The sequence below is a fragment of the Trichosurus vulpecula genome, chromosome 4 (genome assembly GCF_011100635.1).
Source record: "Trichosurus vulpecula isolate mTriVul1 chromosome 4, mTriVul1.pri, whole genome shotgun sequence".
Classification (NCBI taxonomy): domain Eukaryota; kingdom Metazoa; phylum Chordata; class Mammalia; order Diprotodontia; family Phalangeridae; genus Trichosurus; species Trichosurus vulpecula.
The window spans coordinates 246,680,938-246,706,671 of NC_050576.1; the positions used below are offsets into that span (position 1 = coordinate 246,680,938).

The window sequence follows — 25,734 nt, forward strand, 5'->3', positions numbered from 1 at the left end:
ATCGCCATAGGTTCAGCACTTTGCAGAGGTGGTGCTACAGGACTGTGGCCTCTAACAGACTTTTGCTTCTGAGGGCCTATGGCCATCTGGCTATCATAGCCAGGATAAATTTTCACAGCCTGGATCTAGAGTCTCCATGGCACTGGAAAGAGGTAGGTTGAATCAAAGTATGGGGGTGTTTCTTGTGGCAAGCCTATGTGATGTCCTTGGGTCTGCTAGTGCACTTTCAGTGCCAGTAGCATGGGAGGTAGGGAAAAGTACTGAGTGAGCTTGGTGTTAGTAAGTGTTAGTTCATGGGTTTGAGGTTTGGGGTTTTTTTTAACCTTCTCTTAGTTTTTGGGTGTCCTAGATTATGGTGACAGGTGAAACTGCTTTATCTTTGATGTATAATTTCTTTTTTGGAAAAGAGCGAGAGTTGGTGGGGATCAAAGAAAATGTCCAAGCCTCCATCTTATTGCTTATATGAACCAGCAGGCTTCCAGATACTCCTAAAGTCCCTGTGTCCCAGACAGTTTTTCTCCAAGGTTTTAACTGAATTTTTTGTAGGGTCACTATTCTCTTGGGATTTGCTTCCTGGACATCTCTCAAACCAAGGTATTTCCTCATGGTATTCAGAGTCTCCTTGCTTTCTCATCTCATCTGTCTCAGTATCCAGGTTGGGAGACCTGAATTTGGGTCAAGCTCTGCAACAGAACAGGGTGGGCAGGGCCTGCCTGGTTCTAAGTACAGTGAACCAGACTAGGTCCTTCAAAAGACTCCAGGGCTACTCTAGTGATGGGCTTTTTCCTGGGGGCTTTCTCTTACTAAGGATTCTGGGACCTCCCCCCCATACGATAGGCTCTTCCTGGAGTCTTTTCCCTCTACCATTGGGGCCCCAAAAAACTCATGGGACACTCTGGTTGACCTTTTGTTGTTGTTGTTGTTGAGACGTTCCAGTCATGTCCAATTCTTCATGACCCCATATGGGGGCTTTCTGGGCAAAGATACTGGAGTGATTTGCCATTTCCTTCTGCAGTTCATTTTACAAACTGAGGCAACAGGATTAAATGACTTGTCCAGGGTCGCACAGGTACTACATGTCTGAGGTAAAACTTGAACTCAGGTCTTCCTAACACTGGTACTTTATCCACTGCACCACCTAGCTGCCCTAATAGTGCATTGTTGGTGGAACAGTGAATTAGTACCACTATTTTGGAAAACAATTTGTAATTATACAAATAAAATTATTAAAATATCCATACTTTTTGACCCAGAGATTTTTCAACTAAGTACATACACAAGGAAGTCATTGACTAAAAAGTGAATGTTGCACACTATTCAGAATAAGCTTGACCCTAAAGAAGAGATATGAGATACGAGAAAACAGCCTTATCCCACTCCTTTGCTAAGAAGTAGAACTTTGCATATATTTTCAGATGTTTTCAATGAATTGATTGGTTTTGCTGGTTTTAGTTCCTCTTCTTCATTTTTTTAAAATACTTAACCAGCAGGAAAAGATATAAAGAGAAACCCCACTTAAAATAACTGCATACAGTATAAAACACATAAGAGTCTACCCACCAAGATAAACCCAGGCACTATATGAACACAATCACAAAGCACTTTTCACACAGAGACAGATCTAAACAACTGGGGAAATATTAATTGTGCATGGGTAGGTTGAGCCAATATAGTAAAAATGACAAATCTACCCAAATTAATTTACTTATTTAGTACCATACCAAACTACTAAAAAATTACTTTAAAGAGCTAGAAAAAATAATAAAATTTGCTTGGAAGAACAAAAAGTCAAGAATTTCAAAGGAATCAATGATAAAACATGTGAAGTCAGCATAGCAGTATTAGATTTCAAACTATATTACAAAGCAGCGATCATCAAAACAATCTGATACTGAAATAAAGTAAAAAAAATTGAGTGATAGATAAATGTAAAAGATTAAGTATACAATACATAGTAACAAATGACCGTAGCAATCTAGTATTTGATAAGCCCAAAGATCCAAACTTTGGGGGAAAGAACTCACTATTTGACAAAAATTGCTGGGAAAATTGGAAATCAGTCTGGCAAAAACTGGGCAAAGACCAACATCTCACACCATATACCAAGATAAGGTCTAAATGGGCGTATGATTTAGGCATAAAGGGTGATATCATAAGTAAATTAGGGGAGCATGGGAAAAAAATTACCTGTCAGATCCATGGATGAGGGCAGAGTTTATGACCAAATAAGGGCTAGAAAGGATCATGGGAAACAAAATGAGTAATTTTGATTACATGAAATTAAAAAGACTTTGCACAAACACCAACCAATGCAGCCAAAATTAGAAAGAAAGCAGGAAACCAGGAAAAATACTAACAGCAATTTTCTCTGATAAAGGCTTCATTTCTCAAATATATAGGGACCTGAACCATTTTTGTAGAAACAAAAGCCATTCCCCAATTAATAAATGATCAAAGGATATGAACAGGCAGTTTTCAGAAGAAGAAATCAAAGCTATCTATAGTCATATTTTTAAAATGCCCTAAGTCATTGTTGATTGGAGAAATGCAAATTAAAACAACTCAGAGGTATCACCTCAAACCCATCATATTGGCTGGCATGAAAAAAAAGGAAAATGAGCAATGTGGAAAAACAGGTACTCTAATGCACTGTTGGTGGAGTTGTGAACTGGTCCAACCATTCTGGAGAACAATTTGCAACTCTGCCCAGAGGGCTATAAAACTAATCCTTTGGTCCTTTGACCCAGCAGTATTACTACCAGGTCTGTATCCTAAAGAGATCAAAGAAAAGGGAAAAGGACTTATACATACAAAAATGTTTCTAGCAGCTTTTTTAGTGGTGGCAAAGAATTAGAAATTGAGGGGATACCCATCACACTGGTTGAACAAGTTGTGGTATATGACTGTGATGAAATACTTTTGTGCCATAAGAAATAATGAGGGGGGTGATTTTGGAAAAACCTGGGAAGATTTATCCAAACTGATGCAAAGTGAAATAGGCAGAACCAAGAGAACATTATCCAGAGTAACTGCAATAAAGTAACAATGATCAACTGTGAAAAACTTATTCTGATCAATACAAAGATCCAAGACAATATACATCTCCAGAGAGAGAACTGGCAGATTCTGAGTGCAGATTGAAGCATTCTTTTTTTCACTTTATTTTTCTTGCTTTGGGATTTGTTTGGAGTTTTTTTTTGTACAATGGTTTTGTATTCTCTGGGGTTTTTTTGTACTATGGTTAAGGTGGAAATGTGTTTGCTTCACTTCATGTGTATAATTGATATCATATTTCTTGCCTTCTCACTGGGTGAAGGAGGGAAAGAAATGTTAAATGTTAAAAATAAATAAAGAAAATAGAAACAAATGCTTTATTTTATGGGATGGCTCTCTGGAAGGGAGAAGGGAGAGATACAGGAGAAATTTAAATGGTAAAAAAATCAAAGATAACTAGTTTTTTAAAAAAGAATAAAAAAGTACATGAATTTACAAATATTTGACAGGTACTCTTTGTAACCTCTCCCCTCCCCTTTTTTGAGGTAATTTGGGTTAAATGACTTGCCCAGGGTCACACAAATAGTAAATGTCTGAGGCTGAATTTGAATTCAGATCCTCCTGACTCCAGGGCCCATGCTCTATACACTGCACCACCTAGCTGCCCTTTTTGCAACCCTCAATTGCACTTTTATTGACAAGCTGTCTCCCCAGAAAGGCTCATTCTTGGGAACATAACATAGAAAACTCTTAAATTAGAAGCTGCTCTTAGCTAACCATTTTAAACTTAGACCAAGCCTCATCCTGGAATGCCAGCCCTGGGCTCAGTTCCCCTCCTCTGTCAGCCCTGGATCTGTGACTCTAAACTAACTAGGGATCCATAGAGCAGCCAGAATATAATAATGATATGTCCACAGATGTCTGTCTACTTCTGCCAACCTGGGCTGGAAAAATGACTCACTGTGATTTTTTTTAAACTGGATTTCCTGATAATGATTTGATCTGCAAAATTTTCTAGATCTGTTTCAATGATTTGGGGGCAGAGAGAATAATTAGGTCACTGTGCCTAAAATGCCCATACACTTTGACCCAGAAATTCCTTTGTTAGAATTATACCTCATAGAGGTCATTGATAAGAAGATCTTAAGTCCTTCTAAAGGTATGTAGGAAAGGACATTTTTAAAAAAGGATATATAGTGATGTCCCTGAAAAGGACTGAGTAGATGGATGGTTCATGTCATCAGAGGAACATAATAACAATACTCAGGTGCTTTCCTCCTCTTATTGCCTGGCCTTCAATGTGTAGATGCTGCTAATAAGTGATTGGTCATCCATGGCAAAGAACCAGTTCTAGCAAAGGCCGTAGATTTGGAATGAATCTGCAAATAAACTAAGGGAACCATATACACTAAATTATCTGTAGCAGAACTTTTGGTGGTAGCAAAGATTTGGAAACAAAAGAAATGACTTGCTGCTTGCTACTCCACCACCTTGGCTCTGCCTTCCCAATGCTGCAATTTCTATAACACTTGGAATCAGGGCTGGAGGACAGAGCAAAGAACTAGTCCCAAGGCCTCCATTTAAAAAGGGCTCCCAGGCCAGTCATCTCTTCAGTTCCCACCTTGCCTCAGCCCTTTGGGACTCCATCATGCTGTCGATGCAGGTACATTACCCCTTGTGCCTTGTCTCCCCCCATTAAATTATAAGCTCCTTCAGATCAGGGACTATATTTCTTTTTCATATTTTCATATTCAAAAATTTCATTTTCATTCATATTTCATATGTATATCTGCAGTATACCAGTGGGTGCTTAATAAATGTGTATTTATCAGGTGACTGACAGATCTCATTTTTAACAGGATCATTCACTGGAAGTCTACTGTCATTATTTCTCATACTGCAGGTAAAATGGTGGTGGTGGCTACTTTTAAAATATGTAATTATGAACATTTAGCCAATTAGAAAAGCACCAAAAAAACTAGCTTCTTTGTCCATATCGATCAATTTGTCGTTGCTGACAGACACAAAGATTCTTTCATTCTCCCTGAGCTCGAATACCCCACCTTGATAAATGGAATAGAGTCCATACTCTGAATTTTTGGACCAACAGCTAGTCTTCACACTTTTCAAGAGAAGGATGGGTTCTGGGTAACTTGTCACTTTGTAAATGTATTGGACCAGTTGTTTGGGGTGTTTACTCTTCTCTTCACTCAAAGTTGAAACAGAACTTCCTTCCAGCTCCTGGAATCGAAAGTAGGTTTGGGAATAGATATAATAATATCCAGTTTGGGAAATGATGAGCTCACCATCCAACACGTGCACGTTATGTAGGAATGAATGTCCTTTCCTTGAAGATTCCCAGTAGTTGATTTTCCAACCTGGAGCTCTCCCAACCAATGAACCTAGACAGTTTGAAAGAGCAAGAGAGAGAAGTGTTCATAGAAGGTGCTACTGGAGCACAAGCGGATGATTCCTTAATCCAAGAACATTTTGTTATTAGGAGTAGGATAATAATAATGGACATTTACATATCATGTTAAGATTTGCCAAGGGATTTACATATGTGATCTCATTTGATCCTCATGAAAACTTTATGAGGTAGTCACTATTAATAAACCCGTTTGACAGTTAAGGAAACTGAGGCTGATGGGGTTAAGCGATCTCCCCAAGGTCACAAAGCTATTAAATGTATGGAACAGGATTTGAACTCAGTTCTTCCTGCCTCCAAATCCAGCATGCCGTTCATTACACCACCTAGAGGCCCAAATACTAACACTTTGCATCTGCCATAAAGTTTCCTGTCACTCTAATCTTGAGCCCTTAGAAATCAATCTCCATGATCTGATCCAAAAGCCAGTTTTTCCAGAGTTGGAAGCAACAATAAGAGAAATGATAAATTAATTGTAAGTGAAAGTAAGAATTCTGCACATCCTGTAATTTAGTCAATAAGTGTTTATTAAGCACCTACTATATGCCAGGCACTGGATATATAGAAAGAAGCAAAAGACAGCCCCTGCCCTGAGTGAGCTTATAATTTAAGCTGGGAAAAGAAAACAGGGAAACAAAAATGTACAAATAAGCTCTATGCAGGACAAATAAAAAATAGTTAGGAGAAGGCAATATAATCAGCAGGGGCTGGGAAATGCTTCCTACAGAAGGTGGGATTTTAGTTGGTTCTTGAAGGAAGCCAGGGAAGCCAATAGGCAAAGATAACAAGGGAGAGAGGTCTAGTCATAGACAATAACCAAAGAAAATGTCTGGAGCCAAGAGATAGGCTATCTCGTTTGTGAACAACCAGGGTCACTGGATCAAAGAGTACAAAGTAGGGAGAAAGGTGTAAGAAGATTGGAAAGGTGAGGCATGGGAGGCCTGGGTTAGGTCCAGGTGTGAGGTGATGAGGGCCTGCACCAGGGTGGGGGCAGGGTTAGAGGAAAGGAGATCTACTCAAGGGATGGCACAGAAGTGAATCAACAGGCCTTGGCAACAGATTGAACGTGGAGGGGTGAGGGAGTGTGAGGAGTGAAGAAAGGACACCTAAGGTGTGAGGCTGGGAGACTGGGAGGATGATTTGCTCTCAACAATAACATGGAAGTTTAGAGCAGGAGAGGGTTTAAGGGGAAAGATAATGAGTTTGGTTTTGCATATGTTGAGTAAATGTCAGCAGGACATCTAGTTGAAGATGTCTGAAAGGCATTTGGAGAGGAGAGACTATAGAGGTCAGCAGAGAGGTTAGGGCAGGATAGGAAGATCTGAGAACCATGAGTATATAGATATTAATTAAATCTGTGGGAGCTGGTGAGATTATATCTACATAAAGAAGGGGCGAAAATCCATAGTGAGGATCAAGAAGAATATCTGTTCCTCAAATCACCACCTCCCTTTCTCGCTGATACTTCAAAGTCCATGATCAGTGGATGAAGTCTTTCATTCCTTCATAAAGAAAGGCTCCGAAATGCAAAAAGCCCACTCCATTTTATTGACTTACATGCTCCATAATGCCTTAATGGCTAATATCAGATCCTGTACAGGCTATGGGTTCAAGGGGCTCTATGGAAGTGAGTGTGGGAGGGAGAAGGATATAGAAAAAGAAAAGTGAGTGGAAATAGAAATGTATATAACTCCTGCATGGCACCTTCACAAAAATTTACCATGTATTAGGGCATAAAAACCTCACGAACAAATACAGAAAAGGAGAGATAATAAATGTACACTTTCCAAACCATAATGCAATAAAAATTACTTTCAATAAAGGGCTTTGGAAGCATAGATTAAAATTATTTGGAAACTAAATAATCCTGAAGAATGAGTGGGTCAAAGAACATATCATAGAAACAACCAATAACTTCATTAAAGATAATAACAATAAGAGAATATTTCAAAATTTGTGGAATGCAGCCAAAGTAGTACTTAGGGGCAAATTTATATCTCTAAACGCTTACATCAATAAAAGGGAGAATGAGCAGATTAATAAACTGGGCATGCAACTAAAAAAAACTAGAAAAAGAGCAAATTTAAAATTCCCAATTAAACACCCAATCAAAATAGATAATAGAATAGAAATAGATAATAAAGATCATGAAATGAAAGGTGAGATTAATTTAAAAAAGGATAAAAACCCCATTTAACTAATAAATAAAATTAGGATTTGGTTTTATGAAAAAAACCAATAATATAGATAAACCATGGACTAATTTGATTTAAAAAAAGAAGAAGAAAACCAAATTACCAATAGGAAAAATGAAATGGTTACATGAACCACTGGTGAAGAGGAAATTAAAGCAACAAAAGGTACTATTTTGCCCAAGTGTATGCTAATAAAACTGATAACTTAAATGAAACAGATGAATATTTACAAAAATATAAATTGCCCAGATTAACAGAATAGGAAATATAATACAACAAAAACCACATGATTATATCAATAGATGTGGAAAAAGCTTTTGGCAAAATACATCACCCATTCTTATTAAAAACACTAGAAAACATAAGAATAAATGACACTGCTCTTAAAATGATAAGTGGGATCTATCTAAAACCAAGAACAAGCATTATCTGTGATGGAGACAAACTAGAAGGGGTGAAGCAAAGATGTCCATTATTGCACTGCTAATCAATATTGTACTAAAAATGTTGGCTCTAGCAAATAAAAGAAAGAAAGAAATGGAAGGATAGGCAACAAACAAAATATCACTCTTTGCAGATGATATGATAGCATACTACTATTATACATGTATAATGCATACCAAATCTATTCCACTGATTGATGACTCTATTTCTTAACCAGTACCAGATTGTTTGGTTGATTACTGCTTTGTAATATAGTTTAACATGTGGTGCTGTTTTAATATGGGCAGCTAGGTGGTGCAGTAGATAGAGTGTCAGGCCTGGAGTCGGAAAGATTCATCTTCATGAATTCACATCTGGCTTCTTCAGACACTTACTAGCTGGGCATGTTACTCAACCCTGTTTCACTCAGTTTCTTAACCTGTAAAATGAGCTGGAGAAGGAAATGGCAAACCAATCCAGTATCTTTGCCAAGAACACCCCAAATGGAGTCACAAAGAGTTGGACATAACTGAATGACTAATAACAAACTGGTAGGCCACCTAGAGAATCAACTAAAAACTACCAGAAATGATTAACAATTTTAGCAAAATTAATAAACCCACATAAATCATCAGCATTTCTATATTCTACCAACAAAAGCCCAGAGGAAACAGATGAGAAATTCCATTTCAAAAAACTACAGAGAATATAAAATACTTGGAAGCCCACCTGCCTAGACATACCTAGGAACCATGTGAACGCAAATACAAAATGCTTTTCACACAGATTGATAAATCAGTTAGAGAAATATTAATAGCTCATGGGTAGGCTAAGCCAATGTAATAAAAATAACAATTCTACCTTAGTTAATTTACTTATTCAGTGCCCTACTAATAAAACTACCAAAGAATTATTTTATAGAGCTAGAAAAATAAGGGAATTCATTTTGAAGAACAAAAGGTCAAGAGTATCAAAGGAATTAATGGGAAAAAAAGTAAAGGAAGGTGGCCTAGCAGTATCAGATTTCAAACTATATTACAAAGTGGGAATCAAAGATCCAAACTTTTGGGGCAAGAACTCACTATCTGACAAATACTACCAGGAAAACTGGAAATCAGTCTGGCAAAAACTAGGCATAGACCAACATCTCATGCCATATACCAAGATAAGGTCAAAATGGGTGCACCATTTAGACATAAAGGGTGATATAAGTAAATTAGAGGAGCATGGAAAATTTTTACCTGTCAGATCTAGGGATAAAAGAAGACTTTATGACCAAGCAAGAGATAGAGAGGATCACAGGAGGTAAAAGGGATAATTCTGATTACATTAAATTAAAAAAGGTTTTGTACAAACAATACCAATAAGGCCAAAAATACAAGGAAAGGAGGAAACTGGGGGAAATTTTTTTCTCTAATAAAAGTTTTATTTCTCAAACATAGGGACTTGAGCCAAATTTTTTAAGATAAAAGCAGTTCTCTAATTGATAAATGATCAAAGGATATAAACAAACAATTTTCAGAAGAAGAATTCAAACCTATCTATAGTCATGTAAAAAAATGTTCTAAATCAATAACAATTAGAGAAATGTACATTAAAACAACTCTGGGGGGGGGGGGGTGGAGCCAAGATGGCAGCCAGGAAGCAGGGACTTGCTTAAGCTTTCCCCCAAATCCCTCCAAACACCAGCAAAAAATGGCTCTGAACAAATTCTAGAGCTGCAGAACCCAAGAAATAGCAAAGGGAAGTAAATCTCCAGTCCAGGATGGCCTGGATGGTTGCTGGGAACGGTCTATCACATGGTGCTGTGAACAGAGTGCAGCCCAGCATGGGCCACACCAGGCCAGACCAGACCAGGAGTCCGGGCCATGGATCATTGAGCTGTGGAAGTTACCAGACTTCTCAACCCACAAACACCCAAAGACCATGGAGCAGGTTAGTGGGTAAACTGCTAGATTGGGTTAGAGAGCAGACCTGGCCACCAGTCTTGGGAGTGGCAGAGGTGGTGTGGCAGTGGTGCCAGCAGCAGCAGGAAGCTCCTGCGGCTGCTTCCAGAGCTCCAGCATTAGCTGCTTCCAGAGTCCCTGGCTCACATGGTGGGAGGAATCAAGCAGCAGACCAGAGCGGGAATGCAGGACTTGCTTTGCCCTGCTTGGATCTGGGTCACAATCCTGGTTGGAAGTTCTTGGGGGAGGAGCGCTGCTATGGCAGAGCTTGTGGTGACAGTGGAGTAGCTCAGAAAACAGCAGCACAGCCTCCAAAGCTTAGGACAAAGCATTCTCTACTCTACAAGCAGTCATACACTGACAAAAAGCTCAAAGGTCAAGTAGTTGGCTGGGAACATGGCCAGGCAGTGGAAAAAGGATGCAGACTCAGACTCAGATTCTAAAATCTTTTTTTGGTGACAAAGAAAATCAAAACATACAGCCAGAAGAAGTCAACAAAGTCAAAGAGCCTACATCAAAAGCTTCCAAGAAAAATATAAATTGGTCTGAGGCCATGGAAGAGCTCAAAAAGGATTTGGAAAAGCAAGTAAGAGAAGTTGAGGGAAAACTGGGAAGAGGAATGAGAGTGATGCAAGAAAACCATGAAAAACAAGTCAACGACTTGCTAAAGGATACCCAAAAAAATGCTGAAGAAAATAACACCTTAAAAAATAGACTAATACAAATGGCAAAAGAGCTCCAAAAAGCCAATGAAGAGAAGAATGCCTTGAAAGGCAGAATTAGCCAAATGGAAAAGGAGGTCCAAAAGACCACTGAAGAAAATACTACCTTAAAAATGAGATTGGAGCAAGTGGAAATGAGAAATCAAGATATTATAAAACAGAACCCAAGGAATGAAAAAATGGAAGATAATGTGAAATATCTCATTGGAAAAACCACTGACCTGGAAAATAGATCCAGGAGAGATAAATCTAAAAATCATTGGACTACCTGAAATCCATGATCGAAAAAAGAGCCTAGACATCATCTTTCAAGAAATTATCAAGGAAAACTGCCCTTATATTCTAGAGCCAGAGGGTAAAATAGAAATTGAAAGAATCCAGTGATCACCTCTTAAAAAAGATCCGCAAAAGAGAACTCCTAGGAATATTGTCACCAAATTCCAGAGTTCCTAGGTCACGGAGAAAATACTGCAAGCAGCCAGAAAGAAACAATTTGAGTATTGTGGAAACACAATCAGGATAACACAAGATCTAGCAGCTTCTATGTTAAGGGATCAAAAGGCTTGGAATATAATATTCCAGAGGGCTAGGATTAAAACCGAGAATCACCTACCCAGAAAAACTGAGTATAATGTTCCACAGCAAAATATGGACTTCAATAAAATAGAGGACTTTCAAGCTTTCTCAGTGAAAAGATGAGAGCTGAATAGAAAATTTGACTTTCAAACACAAGAATTAAGAGAAGCATGAAAATGTAAACAAGAAAGAGAAATCATAAGGGACTTACTAAAGTTCAACTGTTTTGTTTACATTCCTACATGGAAAGACCATGTGTGTAATTCATGAGACCTTTCTCAGTATTAGGGTAGTTGAAGGGAATACACACACACACACACACACACACACACACACACACACACGCACATACATATAGACAGAGGGGACAGGGTGAGTTGAATATGAAGGGATGATATCTAAAAAAATAAAATTAATTAAGGGATGAGAGAAGAATATATTGAGAGAGGGAGAAAGGGAGAGATAGAATGGAGTAAATTATCTCACATAATAGTGGCAAGAAAAAGCAGTTCTGTAGGAAGGGAAGAGGGGGCAGGTGAGGGGGAATGAGTGAATCTTGCTCTCATCGGATTTGACTTGAGGAGGGAATAACATACACACTCAATTGGATATCTTACCCCACAGGAAAGTAGGGGGAAGGGGATAAAATAGGGAGAATGATAAAAGGGAGGGCAGATAGGGGGAGGAGGTGATCAAAATCAAACACTTTTGAAAAGGGACAGGGTCAAGGGAGAAAATTGAATAAAGGGGAACAGGATAGGATGGAGGGAAATATAGTCTTTCACAACATGAGCATTGTGGAAGTGTTTTGCATAATAATACATGTGTGGCCTATGTTGAATTGCTTGTCTTCTTAGGGAGAGTGGGTGGGGAGGGAAGAGGGGAGAGAATTTGGAACTCAAAGTTTTAAAAGCAGATGCTCAAAAAAAATGTCATTTTTGCATGCAACTGAGAAATAAGATACATAGGGAATGGGGCATAGAAATCCATCCTGCCCTACAAGAAGGTAAGGGGAAAGTGGATGGGGGGGAGTGGGGTGACAAAAGAGAGGGCTGACTGGGGAATGGAGCAATAAGAATATATGCCATCTTGGAGTGGGGGGAGGGTAGAAATAGGGAGAAAATTTGTAACTCAAAATCTTGTGGAAATCAATGTTGAAAACTAAAATATTAAATAATAAAATAACTGTTAAGAGAAAAAAAACCAACTCTGAGGTACCACCTCACACCCATCAGACTGGCTGACATGACAGAAAAGGAAATTAACCAATGCTGGAGGAGATGTTGAAAAATAAGCACACAAATGCACTCTTGGTGGAGTTGTGAACTCATTCAACCATTCTGGAGAACAATTTGGAACTACAACCAAAGGACTATAAAACTGTAAATCCTTTAATCCAGCAATACTACTACTACTAGGTTTGTATCCTATAGAGATCAAAGGAAAGAGAAAAAGACTTAAATGTAAAAAATATTTCTAGCAGCTATTTTGCTGGTGGCAAAGAATTGGAAATTGAGGGGATGCCCATCAATCGGGAAATGACTAAACAGGTTGTGGTGTATGGTTGTGATGGAGTACTATTGTGCTATAAGAAATGATGAGAGGGATGGATTCAGAAAAGCCTGGAAAGTCTTACATGAACCGATGCAAAGTTAAGTGAGCAGAACCAGGTGAACATTGTACAGAGTAACTGTAATATTGTAATAATGATCAACTGTGAAAGACTTCGGTACTCTGATCAGTACAGCAACCTAAGACAATTCCAAATGATTCATAATGAAAAATGCTATCCACCTCCAGAGAGAGAACTGATGAACTCTGAGTGAAGCATATTTTTAACGTTCTTTATATTTCTTGGTTTTTGTTTTGCTTTAGTTTGGGTTTTTTGCAACATGGCTAATATAGAAATAAATTTTGCATGACTTCACATGCAAAATGGGTATCATATTGCTTTTCTTTTCAATGAGTTGGGTGCGGAAGGAGGGAAATAATTTGTAACTCAAAAATTTTAAAAGTGAATGTCTAAACAAAACACATACAGGACAAATTAGAGGTAATCTTAGAGGAAAGGCACATAAAGCTTCTTGTAGAAGGTGGGATTTTTAACTGAGATTTGAAGAAAGCCAGGAAGCTAGGAGGAAGAGATGAGAGAGGGTATTTACAGGCAAGGAGAACAGCTAGTGAACATGTCCAGTTGTGAGAAGGAATGTCTTGTGTGAGGTACACCAAAGAGGCTGGTGTCAGTGGATCATAGAGTACATGGAGAAGAGTAAGGGCTAAGAAGGTAGGAAGGGGCCAGGTTATGAAAGGTGCTTTGTTTGTTTTTCTTAAGCCCAAAAGAATGTTTTATATTTGATTCTGGAGGTAACAGACAACCACTGGAGTTTATCAAATAGGGGAATGGCATGGTCAGACCTGCACTTTTGGAAGATCACTTTGCTAACTGGGTGGAGAGTGAACTGGAGTGGGAAGAGACTTGAGGCAGGTAGGCCAACCAGAAGACTATTTGTAATGGTCTAGGCATGATGAGGACCTGCATCAGGGTTGGTGGCAGTGTTAGAGGATGGGGGGGAGGGGTGGGGTTTAGAAGAGATCTTTCTGGAATGGCAACAGCTTGGGTAGAGTAAGAAGTTGTGGTTGCATACGAGTGACTGGGAGCATGGTGGTGCCCTATGCAGCATAGTCAGGTTACAAAGAGGGGAAGATTTAGGTAGGAAAAGAATAAATTGTTTTGGACATGCTGAGTTTAAGATATATATGGGACATCCTAGTTTGAGATGTCCAAGATGAGAGCCCAAGAACAGGAGAGAAGGATAAATAGACCTGACAATTAACTACATAAGAATGATCATTCAATCCATGAGGGCTGATAAAATCCTCAAGTGAATTTGTATAAAGGAAGAAGAGAAAAAGTCCTAGAACAAAGCCTTAAGAGACATCCACAGTTAGCAAATGCAGCCTGAATAAAGATCAAGCAAAGGAGACTGAAAAGAAATGGTCCACGGATACCAGCCAAGATGGCAGAGAAGCAGGAAGAACTATAGCCAAGCTAGCCCCCCACAAGTATGGCACAAAGATCTAGAGAATGCATGGCTAAACACCTTCAGAAAGCTGTCTACAATTGGTGCCTCTACTTCCTTTCCTCCCCATCATTTCCTAACTCTATAATCTGGCTTCCAACTTCATCATTCAACCAAAATTGTTTTGGCTAAAGTTACCCATGGTCTCTTAAATGTCCTAATGATCTTTTCTCAAACTTCATCCTTCTTGACCTCTCTGCAATCTCTGATTACCCTTTTGTCCCTTATACTTTTCCCTCTGTTTTCTTGACACTCCTTTCTCCTGGTTCTTCTCCTACCTGTCTCTTATTAATAAATGCTTATTGACTAATTGAATGACCTCTCTGACCATTTCTTCTCAGTCTCTTTTGCTTATGTGTTGTCTTCCACCATTACATTTTAAGTTCCTTGAGGGCAGGCACTACCTTTGTTTTTATTTGTATGCATATCTTTAGCAGTGCCTAGTACACAGCAGTCACTTAATAAAGGTTGATTAATTGATTTGAAGAAAGAGGTAAGGAACAGAAGTATTAGACACTAGCTAGCAGAGATAGATAGATCCCATGAAGCTTTTGCCAGGCACCATACTGAATGCTGGAGATACAAAGAAAGGCAAAAACATGGTCTGCCCTCAAGGAAATTAAAAATACTACATTCAAGATGTTTGATGTACATCACTATGTTCCAGGCACTGTTCTAGGTGCTAAGGATAAAGACAAAAACAAAATAATCCCTGCCCTCAAGGAGTAAATATCTGAATGGGGGAGCCAACATATACAAAAATAAGTATATGTCAAATGTAGGAACAGGGATTGTACAGATGATTCCATCAGGACAGGAAATTCCCACTTCCAATTCTGGCCAGCACTTTCAGTTGTGGGAATTCACTTTTAGAGTCCTCTTGGGGCACTGAGACTCCGTGACTTACTTGGGGTCAACACAGTCAATCTGATGTGGAATTTAAGCTCGGCTCTTCCTGCCTCCAAGGCCAACTCTCTTAATACAATGTAATTCTGAGGGGGAAGACACTAGATAATTATAAACAAGGTTGATTGCAACTGGGGAAAGGAGAAATTCAAAGTTCTCTGGGATAATTGGAGAGGGAGAGGTCAGCTGGGGAGATCACGCAAGGCTACACAGAGGAGATTGGATATTTTCAGGTATGACTTTAAGTAAAAATAGCGGGCTTTGAATGTTGTCATTGTCTTCTTTGTGCCTAGTACAGTGCCTTGAACATAGTAAGTAGTTAACAAATACTTGTCGACGGATTGATTGGTTACTGTGAATAGAAGGCCAGTGACCATAGACTGAGGCATTGTTAGAAATACAGATGAAAGTGGGGAAGGGGGAGTTTGGGGAAGGAAGAAAAGGTAGATTTTCACTGCTTGAAAAAAATAGAATTTAATTTTTAAAAATTAAATGAAATGGATATCTTTTTAAAAGAAAGAAGTGCAGATAAGATCTGTGCAGGATTCTCTCTATAGAAGAGTCTAATGTATGAAAAAATATAAATATAATAATATGTAGTGTAATAGTACATAATATAATATGTAGTACTATGTGTAATGCTTTGGTCATTTCTCAGGTTTGCCTGGACTAAGGGAAGCAAGGAAGCCAAATCTGCCCACACTGAGCATGGACTGCCATGGAACCCAAAAAAGAAATATTCAGGAGATGCGTGCCCTTCAGACCCATCCACACCTTGGTGGATTTTGGTTCAAACGTTAGAATTCTCCTTCCTAAATGCAGTCTCCTAACCTTTACTTGCCCTATTGTCTCACTTCTGCTAATGCTCCTCTTCATCCTCAGCTTGCACAGCACCTAGAGCATGAGAAGCACATCATCGATGATGATGATGATGATGATAAACTCATCATGATAAACATCTACATTGTTGTTCTTCTAATCAAGCAGCCTGGTTCTATCTTTGCTTCCCTCCTGTCAATGTTGAGCCTCTAATTAGCCATTTCAACAAGGCACAGGGTACCTGTAACCCCAGATTAGACAAGCCTTGAATCTAGGTTACCCCTCCCATACCCTTCTCTACCTACTCCATCCCAGGAGTTCATAAGCCACAAAATCACATTGACTGAGTCTACTAAAGAGTCCATCAACCTGACCCTCGCTGCTCTGGGGTGCTTTTATTCATCTCTGATTGAGTCTTTATCATACCTCTGATGATGGGATCAAAGATTTAGAGATGGAAGGAATCTCTGATGTTGTTTATCCAAACCCCCTCAGTTTACAGTTGAAGAAAATCAGTGTCAGAGATGGTGGATGATTATCCCCAGGGTAATAAGTGATAGAACTCTGAGTTGAACCCAGGTCCTCTGACTCCAAGCCTAACTTTCATATCCTCAAGGTCATTTTGCCTTTCTCACTTACCTTCAGGTTAATGATTTGCCAACTCCTGGCAGTGCTACCTTCCCAGTATCTCTCAACTTTGTCCCTTCCTCTTGACTATTAGCTACTAGCTTGTTCAAGCATTCATCTTCCCTGCCTTGGACTATTGCAACAGCCTCCTAAATGGTCTTCCTATCTCAATCCCTGCTCTAATCTACCCTTCATCCAGCTGCCAAAATCATCCAAGGCCACATTCCCAGGTCTGCCCTGCTCAAAAACTACTTCTTTTTGACCTTTTTTTGAGTCATTTCAGTCATGTCCAACTCTTTGTATGCCCATTTGGGATTTTCTTGGTTAAGATACAGGAATGGCTTGCCATTTCCTTCTCCAACCCATTTTACAGGTGAGGAAACTGAGGCAAATAGGGTTAAGTGACTTGCCCGGGATCACACAGCTAGTAAACGTCTGAGACCGGATTTGAACTCAGGAAGATGAGTCTTCCTGACTCCAGGTCCGGCACTCTATGCACTACAGTGCCACCTAGCTGCCTTGTTATATCTAGGATAACATATATACTCCTTAGCCTGGGATTTCAGGTCCTCCAAGGACAGACTCCAGTTTAGCCTCATTTCACATGTCTCCCTTTCATACATTCTATGTTCCAATGTGTACTCTTAGTTTTCCATCCACTGGAATCCTCTTTCCTAGAAAACAGAGTCATTGAAGCATTTTTGAAAGTTCTGAGAAGAGAAGGAAGTTCAGGAGGAAGCAGACAACTAGGACACCTTTGAAAACATGAGGTTGAATTTATTACATATTTTTTAAAGCAAGCTATATATAAAAGATTCATGTTTTCACTTACCTTTTTTCCTGTTGAACTTTGTGTATGGAAATGTTCTCTTCCATTTTATTTTATTAGTGTTCATTAAATTCAGAATAAAAACAATTTTTAAAAAGAAACTTTTTCTTTGATGCCCATCTTAGGGCTGCTTTCCTCACGAAGCCCGCCCTTATCCTCCTCCCTTTCCCCCCAAAAACTGTTATCTTCCTCCTCAAATTTTCTCAGTTTTCTTTCTGGATTTCTGCTTTCTACCTTATACTGTGCTCATGTTGCATGTTTATCTTAAACCCTCCCCAACTCCCCATTAGATTATCAGATCCTTTCTTCTTTCTGTCCCCATCTTAGCCCAAATCCTTGCAAACTGCTTAATATATCATTTAATATAATCAAACTGAGTTGCAATTAAAAAAAACACATTAGGTGAGTCTCTTACTTCTAGAAAAGGTAGAACTCATCTGCCTGTTTCCAGTGAGATGAGCCGCTACTCTCTGGACAGCATTCTGACTTAAGTTTTCTCTGGCTCCAGAAGGGTTATTCTGACTCTTATCTAGAAGGGAAGACAGAATGGTCAGTGAGAATTACCACTGAAATTAACCTTAAAGTCGACAGATGTCAGTTGAGAAGATCTTAAAAGCCATACCATGTTTCCAAAGAGAATCCCATCATTCAGTAAGGCAGGAAAGGGAGGTTGGGGGAGGGAAGAGGGAACAAGCATTTTTATTAACTGCCTACTATGTGTTCAGAGCTTTTACAAATATTCTCTCATTTTATCCTCACAATAACCCTATAAGGTCAATTCTATGATTATCTCCATTTGACAGTTGAGAAAACTGAGAAAACCCCTCATCTCATTGTGGATAATCTTTGAGTAATGACCCTCTCCAAACTTAGCTAGGTTTGTCTTAGGACATCATCCTCCTGTACTCCCAGCCCTTCAAGCTTGGTAGAACCAACCAGGGCCTGAAGCACATGGGTGTACCTGTAAGATCCAAGGGTACCTTCATATCCATTGGAATACAGCTTTCAGAATTGTTAAGTAACTGATAATGCCTCCCACTGTCTTGGATGTTTTGGACTTTAGCACTAAATAGGCTGCTGGGTGGTGGTGCAGTGGCTAGAACTTAGAACCTGGAGTCAGGAAGACTTGAGTTCAAATGCTGCCTCAGAAACTTACTTAGCTTTATGACCCTAGGCAAATCACTCACGCTCTCTCTCAGCCTCAGTTCCTTCATCTGTGAAACGGGGATACTAATAGCACCTGCATCCCACATTTGTGAGGATCAAAGGAGATAAAATGTGTCAGTCACTTTGCAAACCTACATTACTAGCTATTTCTAAATATGAAGTTTCTTGTAACTAGCTTACGTTATAATGATCTGGCTTGAAAATACATTGAAAATATTTTTTCTCTCAAGTCTGAAAATATATACAAAATATTCTTTATTTTTCTTAGGGTTTTTTGTCTGTGTTTTCTCTTGCAACACAGGAAATATGGAAATGTTTTCATGACCATTCAAATGTAATTGATATGAAATTGCTTTCCTTTTAAAGAAGGAAGGAGGGGAGAGGAGGAGAGAATTTGGAACTCAAATTTTTAAAAAATGAATGTTAAAAATTCTTTTACATGTAATTGGGAAATATTTAACAAAATACATAAAAGTATATTAAAAAGAAAAAAAGAAAATATATATGAAGTAACAACTCCATGGGAGACAACTTGGGAACTCCATGGTTCAGGTGTCAAAAACTCAGATTCTTGCCTTCGGTGCAAATGACCAGTTCCTCTGTCTGTGCTCTTTTCTCCTCAATGGGAATTCCTGCCTTCTGCAGAAGAGTAGGCTGTCCCCTCATCAGTTACTTCCTGACTGAGATCAGGGCTAAATAAAACCCAAGAGGACAACACCTGTTGCCATTGAGGTTCCATTTCCTCACCTCTCTGGCTCAAATGCTCTTCCCTACATCCCCAGGAAGGCAACATATGGGACAGCCCAGATGCTCTATATGCAGACACACAATGGAGGGATGCTACAGGCTTGCCTCCACTTCCTATGAAATAATCAACCGGTGACAGTAACTGGATGGCTTAGTGGCTAGAGGCCTGGCCTTGGAACCGAAAGCACTTGGATTCAAGTCTTGTCTCTGGCATCTATTTGGTCTATGACCCTGGATAAGTTCCTTAACCCTTCAGTGTCCCAGGCAGCTCTCTGAGACTAACAAAGACTTTCCACAACATTTTCCATGTGGATGAAATCATAGGCTTGAACCAAAAAAAAAAAAATCAGAGTGACCAGAAGGATTCAGGAAGAGCCACAGTATAAATAAATAAACAAGCTTTATCATGGAATCACAGAATTTCAGAGTTGAAAGGTCATCTAACTCCAAACGTTTGTTCAAAGGTCATTCAGTCCAACTGACAATAACTGAATAGCTAGGGGGAGTAGTTGATAGATTTGAAGTTAATAAAACCCGAGTTAAAATCTTGCTTCACATTCTTGCTAGATATTGTGACTGACCTCCCTCTGCCTCAGTTTTCTCATCTTTAAAATGTGAGAGTTGGACTCAGGAGTCTCCAAGCTTCCTTCTAAATCTCCATCTATGATGCTGGGATCCTATAAACAGGAATCCTCACTCCAAAATTTCCCACCAATGGATATCCAGCTGCTGCCAAAGGAGAACCCAATGGCTCCTGGGCATCCCAAGGATAATAAGAACAATGATAGTCATGAAGAATAAGAGGATTTAAAATCACAACTCACATTTAGGTAGTGCTTTAAGATTTCCCAAGTGCTTTTTCTTTAGTGACCCCATCCGGGATCTGGTTGCGAAAAAATGATTGTTCCCATTAGAGATGCAGAGTGGATTTATGGCAGGGTCAAGGTGCATGTTGCCCATGGGAAGAGGTTTAGTTGTGGAGGGGAATGGTGGAGGAAAGGGTTCATGTATGAAGAAAGGGAGACTATTTATCAGATTAGGAGAAGGGGAAAGTGGCAGTGGATAGAATTAAGGGAGTCAAGTGGAAGGAAGCAGATTAAAAGGTTGCCCACCAGGTTAGAATAGGGATGGTTTAACAATGAAGAAAATTCATTTTTTTAAGTAAACATGGAATTCCAATGGAAACTGCCTCTACCTTGACTTGTAGAAGAATCCTCATAGATTGTCAAAAGCTCCTGCAAACATGATTAAATAATTTAGAATTCTAGGCAAGATTGTTTTGTTCATAGTTTGGTGACATTAAGCCCCTAAAGCAGTTCCTGAGGACACAGCAGGAAATGCTTGTTGACTGACTGACTGACCTACCTTTCTAATCAGCTGCTGGAGCTGCCATTTGAACTGCAGGCATAGGAGGTCTGCCTGCTCTACACCACCACCGGGGTCTCTATTACCCATCATGGCTCCCAAGTATTCCTTTGTAAGGCATGCCAGGCTGCTTTGAGAATTTGAATCTTGTAGGTGTGCCAGCTGGGAAAGTTATATCATAATACCATTAGGGGCTGTATTCCTGGATATCCTTTAGACACACAAAAGCAACTGTTTTCGATTTCATAAGTAAACTTTGCATTGTCCACACCCTATTCCTTCCTCCTCAGAGGGAAGGAATTCCTCCTATTCCGCCCCTCCAACCCTCCAAAAAGCAGAAGAAAGAGAGGTTAATCACTGAAGTGAGAACTCCCAACTGATTCTTTTCCCAACCCCTTGCCCCACTGCCCAGTTTCTACCATGTATAGAACATCCACCATCAGCTGAAGACTGGACCCAGCATCTCTGTCTTCCCTGGAGATATCCCAGAGTTCCACTCCACTCACCCTTAGTCCCACAGTCATCTTTGTAGGGGACCATGTCCTCTGCCATTGTTTTCCCCAAGATCCTCTAGATCTTTCCATCTTCCCAGATACTTACCAAAATATTATCTGGTTTTCCCATCCGTCCTGAATGAAAAATAAGTAAGAGCCCTCCTCTATGTGTGGTGTCTCATCCCCCCCACCGTTAGAATGTGAGATACTTGAGGGAAGGGAAGGTCTATTTTCTATTGTATCCTCAGAATATAGTGGAGTACTTGGCATATAGTCAGTAAGTGTTTAATAGATGCTTTTTCATTTCATTCCACTAAGTAAAATAAGCCAGTGTCTCTAAACCTGTGTAACAGAGGAAAGAGGTTCTAGGCTGGGCAGATCTCTCACTCTCCCTGGGCTTCTGTTTCCTCAACTATCAAATGAAGGGACTGGACCAGATGGCCTTTGTAGTGTCTCCCGACTCTAGAACCATCAAAACATGAATTCAAATCCTTCCTCAAATACTTACTACCTGTATTACCCTGGGCAAGTCACTCACCTTCCCTAGGTCTGTTTCCTCATCTGTAAGATGAAGGGGTTCGACTCCATGGCCCCTGTAGTCTCTAAATATCTATAATCCTATGTTCCCTACAAACAAGGTGTTCAGTAGATGGCTGGTACAATATGCTGTCTACCCCTTTAGAATATAAGCTCCTTAAATGCTGGGATTGCTTTATCTTTGTCCTTGAACCCCCAGACCCCAGCACATTACCTGGCATATAAAAGGAACTTAATAAGTGCTTGTTGATTGACTGGTGAGTGAATTCAATTCACCACTAAGCAGCTGGATGATGATTCATGCAAATCCAACATCAGATCCTTATTTACTGTGACCATGAAGTAGCTACTTAATGTCAACATGCTTCCAACAATGCCAGCTGACTTACTGGTGGAAAGAACCCTGGCTGGGGAATCAGAGGTCCTGGGTTCAAATCCCTTCCCCTGACACTTTACCTCTCAGAACTCTGGGCAATTGTTGGAAGTTTTAAGTCACTTGTTGGAGGTTTTAAGTCACAAAGCTTAATACACAAATATGTTGGTAGAATCTTTCTTACTTATGTGTCCAGTCTTTTTACACTTTACTCCCTTCCACATGTTCCACTATCCAACTACCTGACCTACAGGCAATTTTTCAAACATCCAAATCTTGAGCCTTTGCCCTGGCTGTGGCCCCTGCCTGGGAATGCTCTCCCTCCTCCTCACCTCTGCCTTTTGGTTTCTTTAACTTCCCTCAAGGCTTAGCTTAAATACCACCTTCTCCAGGGGTCACTCCCGAGTCCCTAGCAGCTGCTGATGCCTCTGCCTTTCATATTACCTTCGTCTACTACCATACAGCTTGCATGTACCTAATAATTTACATTCTGAATCTCCCATCAGAATGTAAACTCCTTGGGGCCAGGGAACTATCTTTCTTTCTTTCTTTCTTTCTTTCTTTCTTTCTTTCTTTCTTTCTTTCTTTCTTTCTTTATTTTCTCTCTCTCTCTCTCTCTCTCTCTCTCTCTCTCTCTCTTTCTCTCTTTCTTTCTTTCTTTCCTTCTTTGATCTGTAGTGCTTAGCATGGTGCTTGCTATAGTAAGCCCTTAATAAATGCTTGTTGACTGACTACAAGCTCCCTACCCCAGCACAGTCCTGATCTCTGTCCTATTGAGAGTTAAATTGTTTTCTGGGATTCACTTACCCAATATCTCCTATGCTGGGTGCTTAAAGACAGAAACCTAAGTCTCTGCCCTCCAAAGTCTCTCCCCTCTGCCACAGGGAAGGGGAGGGGATTAGAAATACATGGAACATGTAGCTCAAACTACTAACCTGCTCTTTCCATTTGAGGATGGACTTACTACACATGGGTGGGGTAGAGAGGGAATGGCAAATCAAAGTCAACGCAAAAAACAGTAAGCTTTGAAATGGAAACATATCATCTCCATTTTAATACAGTCACTTCTTCATCTGCCAGGCTCAAATTAAAATCTGTCCAATAAGTGGGTGAGTCCCAGTTTTGCAGGAGCAGCAGCTGGGGTTTACATCTGGTTTTCAAGAACAACAAAAAAAAGCAAGATCTCTGCAGAATACTTCATTTTCTTTACTTTTATATCAAGGGGAACTCTGAATGGATTTGGGGCCCCAGAGTAGTCAGAGTACAATAGACTTTATCTCACCTGGGTTGAATTACCACCAGCAACACCCAATATCTCTGTTAACTTCAAAGTTTGACATATATACTTGTAGTGACACATACATGTAGTGATTCTCACTACAACCCTCTGAGACAGGGACCCACTTTATAGAAGAAACTGAGTCTCAGAGCAATAAAGTGACAACTCTAAATAGACGCTCTTATAAGGCTCTTCCAGCTCTAACCCTCTGATCCTAAACCTTGTCCAGTGAGTGTTTCTTTGAATGATCTTTATGTATCTTGATGGCAGCCATATGGCCTAGCGGTTAGAACACTCAGCCTGGAGTCAAGAAGTCCTGAGCTCTAATCTGGACTTGGACACTTACTAACTGGGCAAATCACTTAATCTCTGTCTACCTCAGGTTTCTCATCTGCAAAATGGGGGTAATAATAGCTCCCACCTCCCAGGGTTTCTGTGAGAATCTAACATAACATTTGTAAAGTCCTTAGCAAACTTTAAAGCATTATGTAAATGTTAACTATTATTAAGATGTAGAAAGTAGCTGGAAGCCTTTCACCATTCTGGTTGAGCCACTTTGGATATTTTCCATCTAATCAATGCGCTTCTTTAAATATTAACAGAATAACTAGTTTAGTAAGGAGTCATATGCCCTTTGGAGGTGCCCTATTTTTCAAGCTATTGGAATATCAATAAATACCATGAAAAAAGCAGTTGCCAATCAACAAGCATGCATTAAAGCACCTACTATGTGCTAGGCACTCAGAATAAAGACACTTCCCAAAAGCCTTTATTTATTCCTTCCTTGTAGGTAAAGACAGGCAGCTCAACATGCCACCTCTGGTCTCTGAGGCCAGTCTTCCCTGCCTGGAATGCTTTCCCTCCTCAAATGCCCCTCTTGAAACCCCTAGGGATCAGCTCTCAAGAGGCCTTTCCTAATGCCCCAGTCATTGATGCTCCCCTCCCCATCACCTTGGACGGATTCTGTATGTATCTTGCACACATACTCTAGTTCTTCAATAAAATAGATAACTCTGTGAGGGCAGAGACAAATTCACTTTTAGATTTGTGTCCTCAGTGTCTATCACCATGCTGGCACATAGTAGGTACTTTCTACTTGTTGACTGCTTGGTTGTTTTGTGGTGCAAGGGGTTGCCAGTGCCTAGGAATTAGTTCACATTAGTCCGAAACTGTTCAAAGAGCTAGCATTTTATAACCTTTGAAATTTGCAAATCACTTTTACAAATATTATTTCATTTGATCCTCACAACTACCCTGGGAGGTAGGTGCTGCTATTAGACACATTTTGCAGGTGAAGATACTGTGGGAACTTTCAGTTTCAGAAGAAACTGAACCTGTAAGATTTGACTCGGGGTCCAGCGCTGTATCCACAGCGCCACCTCGTTGTCTTTGGGTGAATGGTTCAGCTTTCTTGGGGAAAGATCGAGGTGGGAAAGCTTGGGAGTGTTCAAAAACTACAAAGTTCTGCCCAGTGGAGAAATAAGAGCTGGGAGCGAGCTCAGGTCTTAGGCGGTCCCGTCTCTTTACAAAGTATCCAAGATCACGCAGCTAATAGATGTCCAAGGCAGGATTGGAATACAAGCCCTCCGACTCCAAAAGCATGCAATCACCAGATATAAAGTATCAAAGCTGTCTAGGCATTTCCTCTTTTACAAGCTTTCACCAGCTGGGCTAGGGAGAGCTTTGCAACTCACTCCTCTTCCAGTCTACTGCCTATTCCTCTCCCCTCTGAGGCGCACAGCTCAGGGACTTTGAGAATTCACTTTAGCAATGCTGAGGGGGACAGCTCAGTCTCGCAGGGGAGAGGTGACTCTCAAGATGCTCCAGTGCAGGAGGGCCGAGACCACCCCACTCCAACTCTGCCCCCGCCCCCAGACATCAACCTGGACTGGGAGCCCTGGAAAGCCTGGGAATGAAGGGAAGTGGGGCAGATTGTCGGGGCCGGGGCCGCGCACTACGCCAAGCCCTCTGCAGACACAGGCTTCCCCAGCCCACTGTACGTACTGACCTGCTTCAGCTCATTTGTGAAGTACAAGTAAGTGGCAGCAAATAAAACGACTTGAACCGTCAGCGGGAACAGAAAGAGCAGCACGCAAGCTTGGCTAGGGCTGGGGCCATCCTTGGAGATGATGGCCTTCAGGGACATAACGAGAGCAGCGGCGAGCCCGCAACTACCACCGACAGCTGGGCTACCTGTTAGCAAGCATTTCTGAGTGGGGAAGACTTT

General features: G+C 40.3%; 1 protein-coding gene across 2 annotated transcripts; it reads right to left on the reverse strand.

Annotated features, from left to right (window-relative positions):
• Positions 1–4,801: 4,801 nt before the first annotated feature.
• On the reverse strand, positions 4,802–25,734 carry TNFSF10 (TNF superfamily member 10). 2 transcript variants are annotated; one of them, XM_036754518.1, is made up of 5 exons: positions 25,516–25,734; positions 20,825–20,986; positions 20,655–20,694; positions 17,961–18,074; positions 4,802–5,396 (listed from the first exon to the last, which is right to left on the reverse strand). In XM_036754518.1, the coding sequence occupies exons 1-5, from the start codon at positions 25,651–25,653 to the stop codon at positions 4,945–4,947; spliced, it is 906 nt and encodes a 301-aa protein (XP_036610413.1). In that variant the 5' UTR covers positions 25,654–25,734; the 3' UTR covers positions 4,802–4,944. The 2 variants fall into 2 exon arrangements, with proteins under 2 accessions (XP_036610413.1, XP_036610414.1); XM_036754519.1 differs by lacking the exon at positions 20,825–20,986 and having other exon boundaries at positions 25,516–25,729.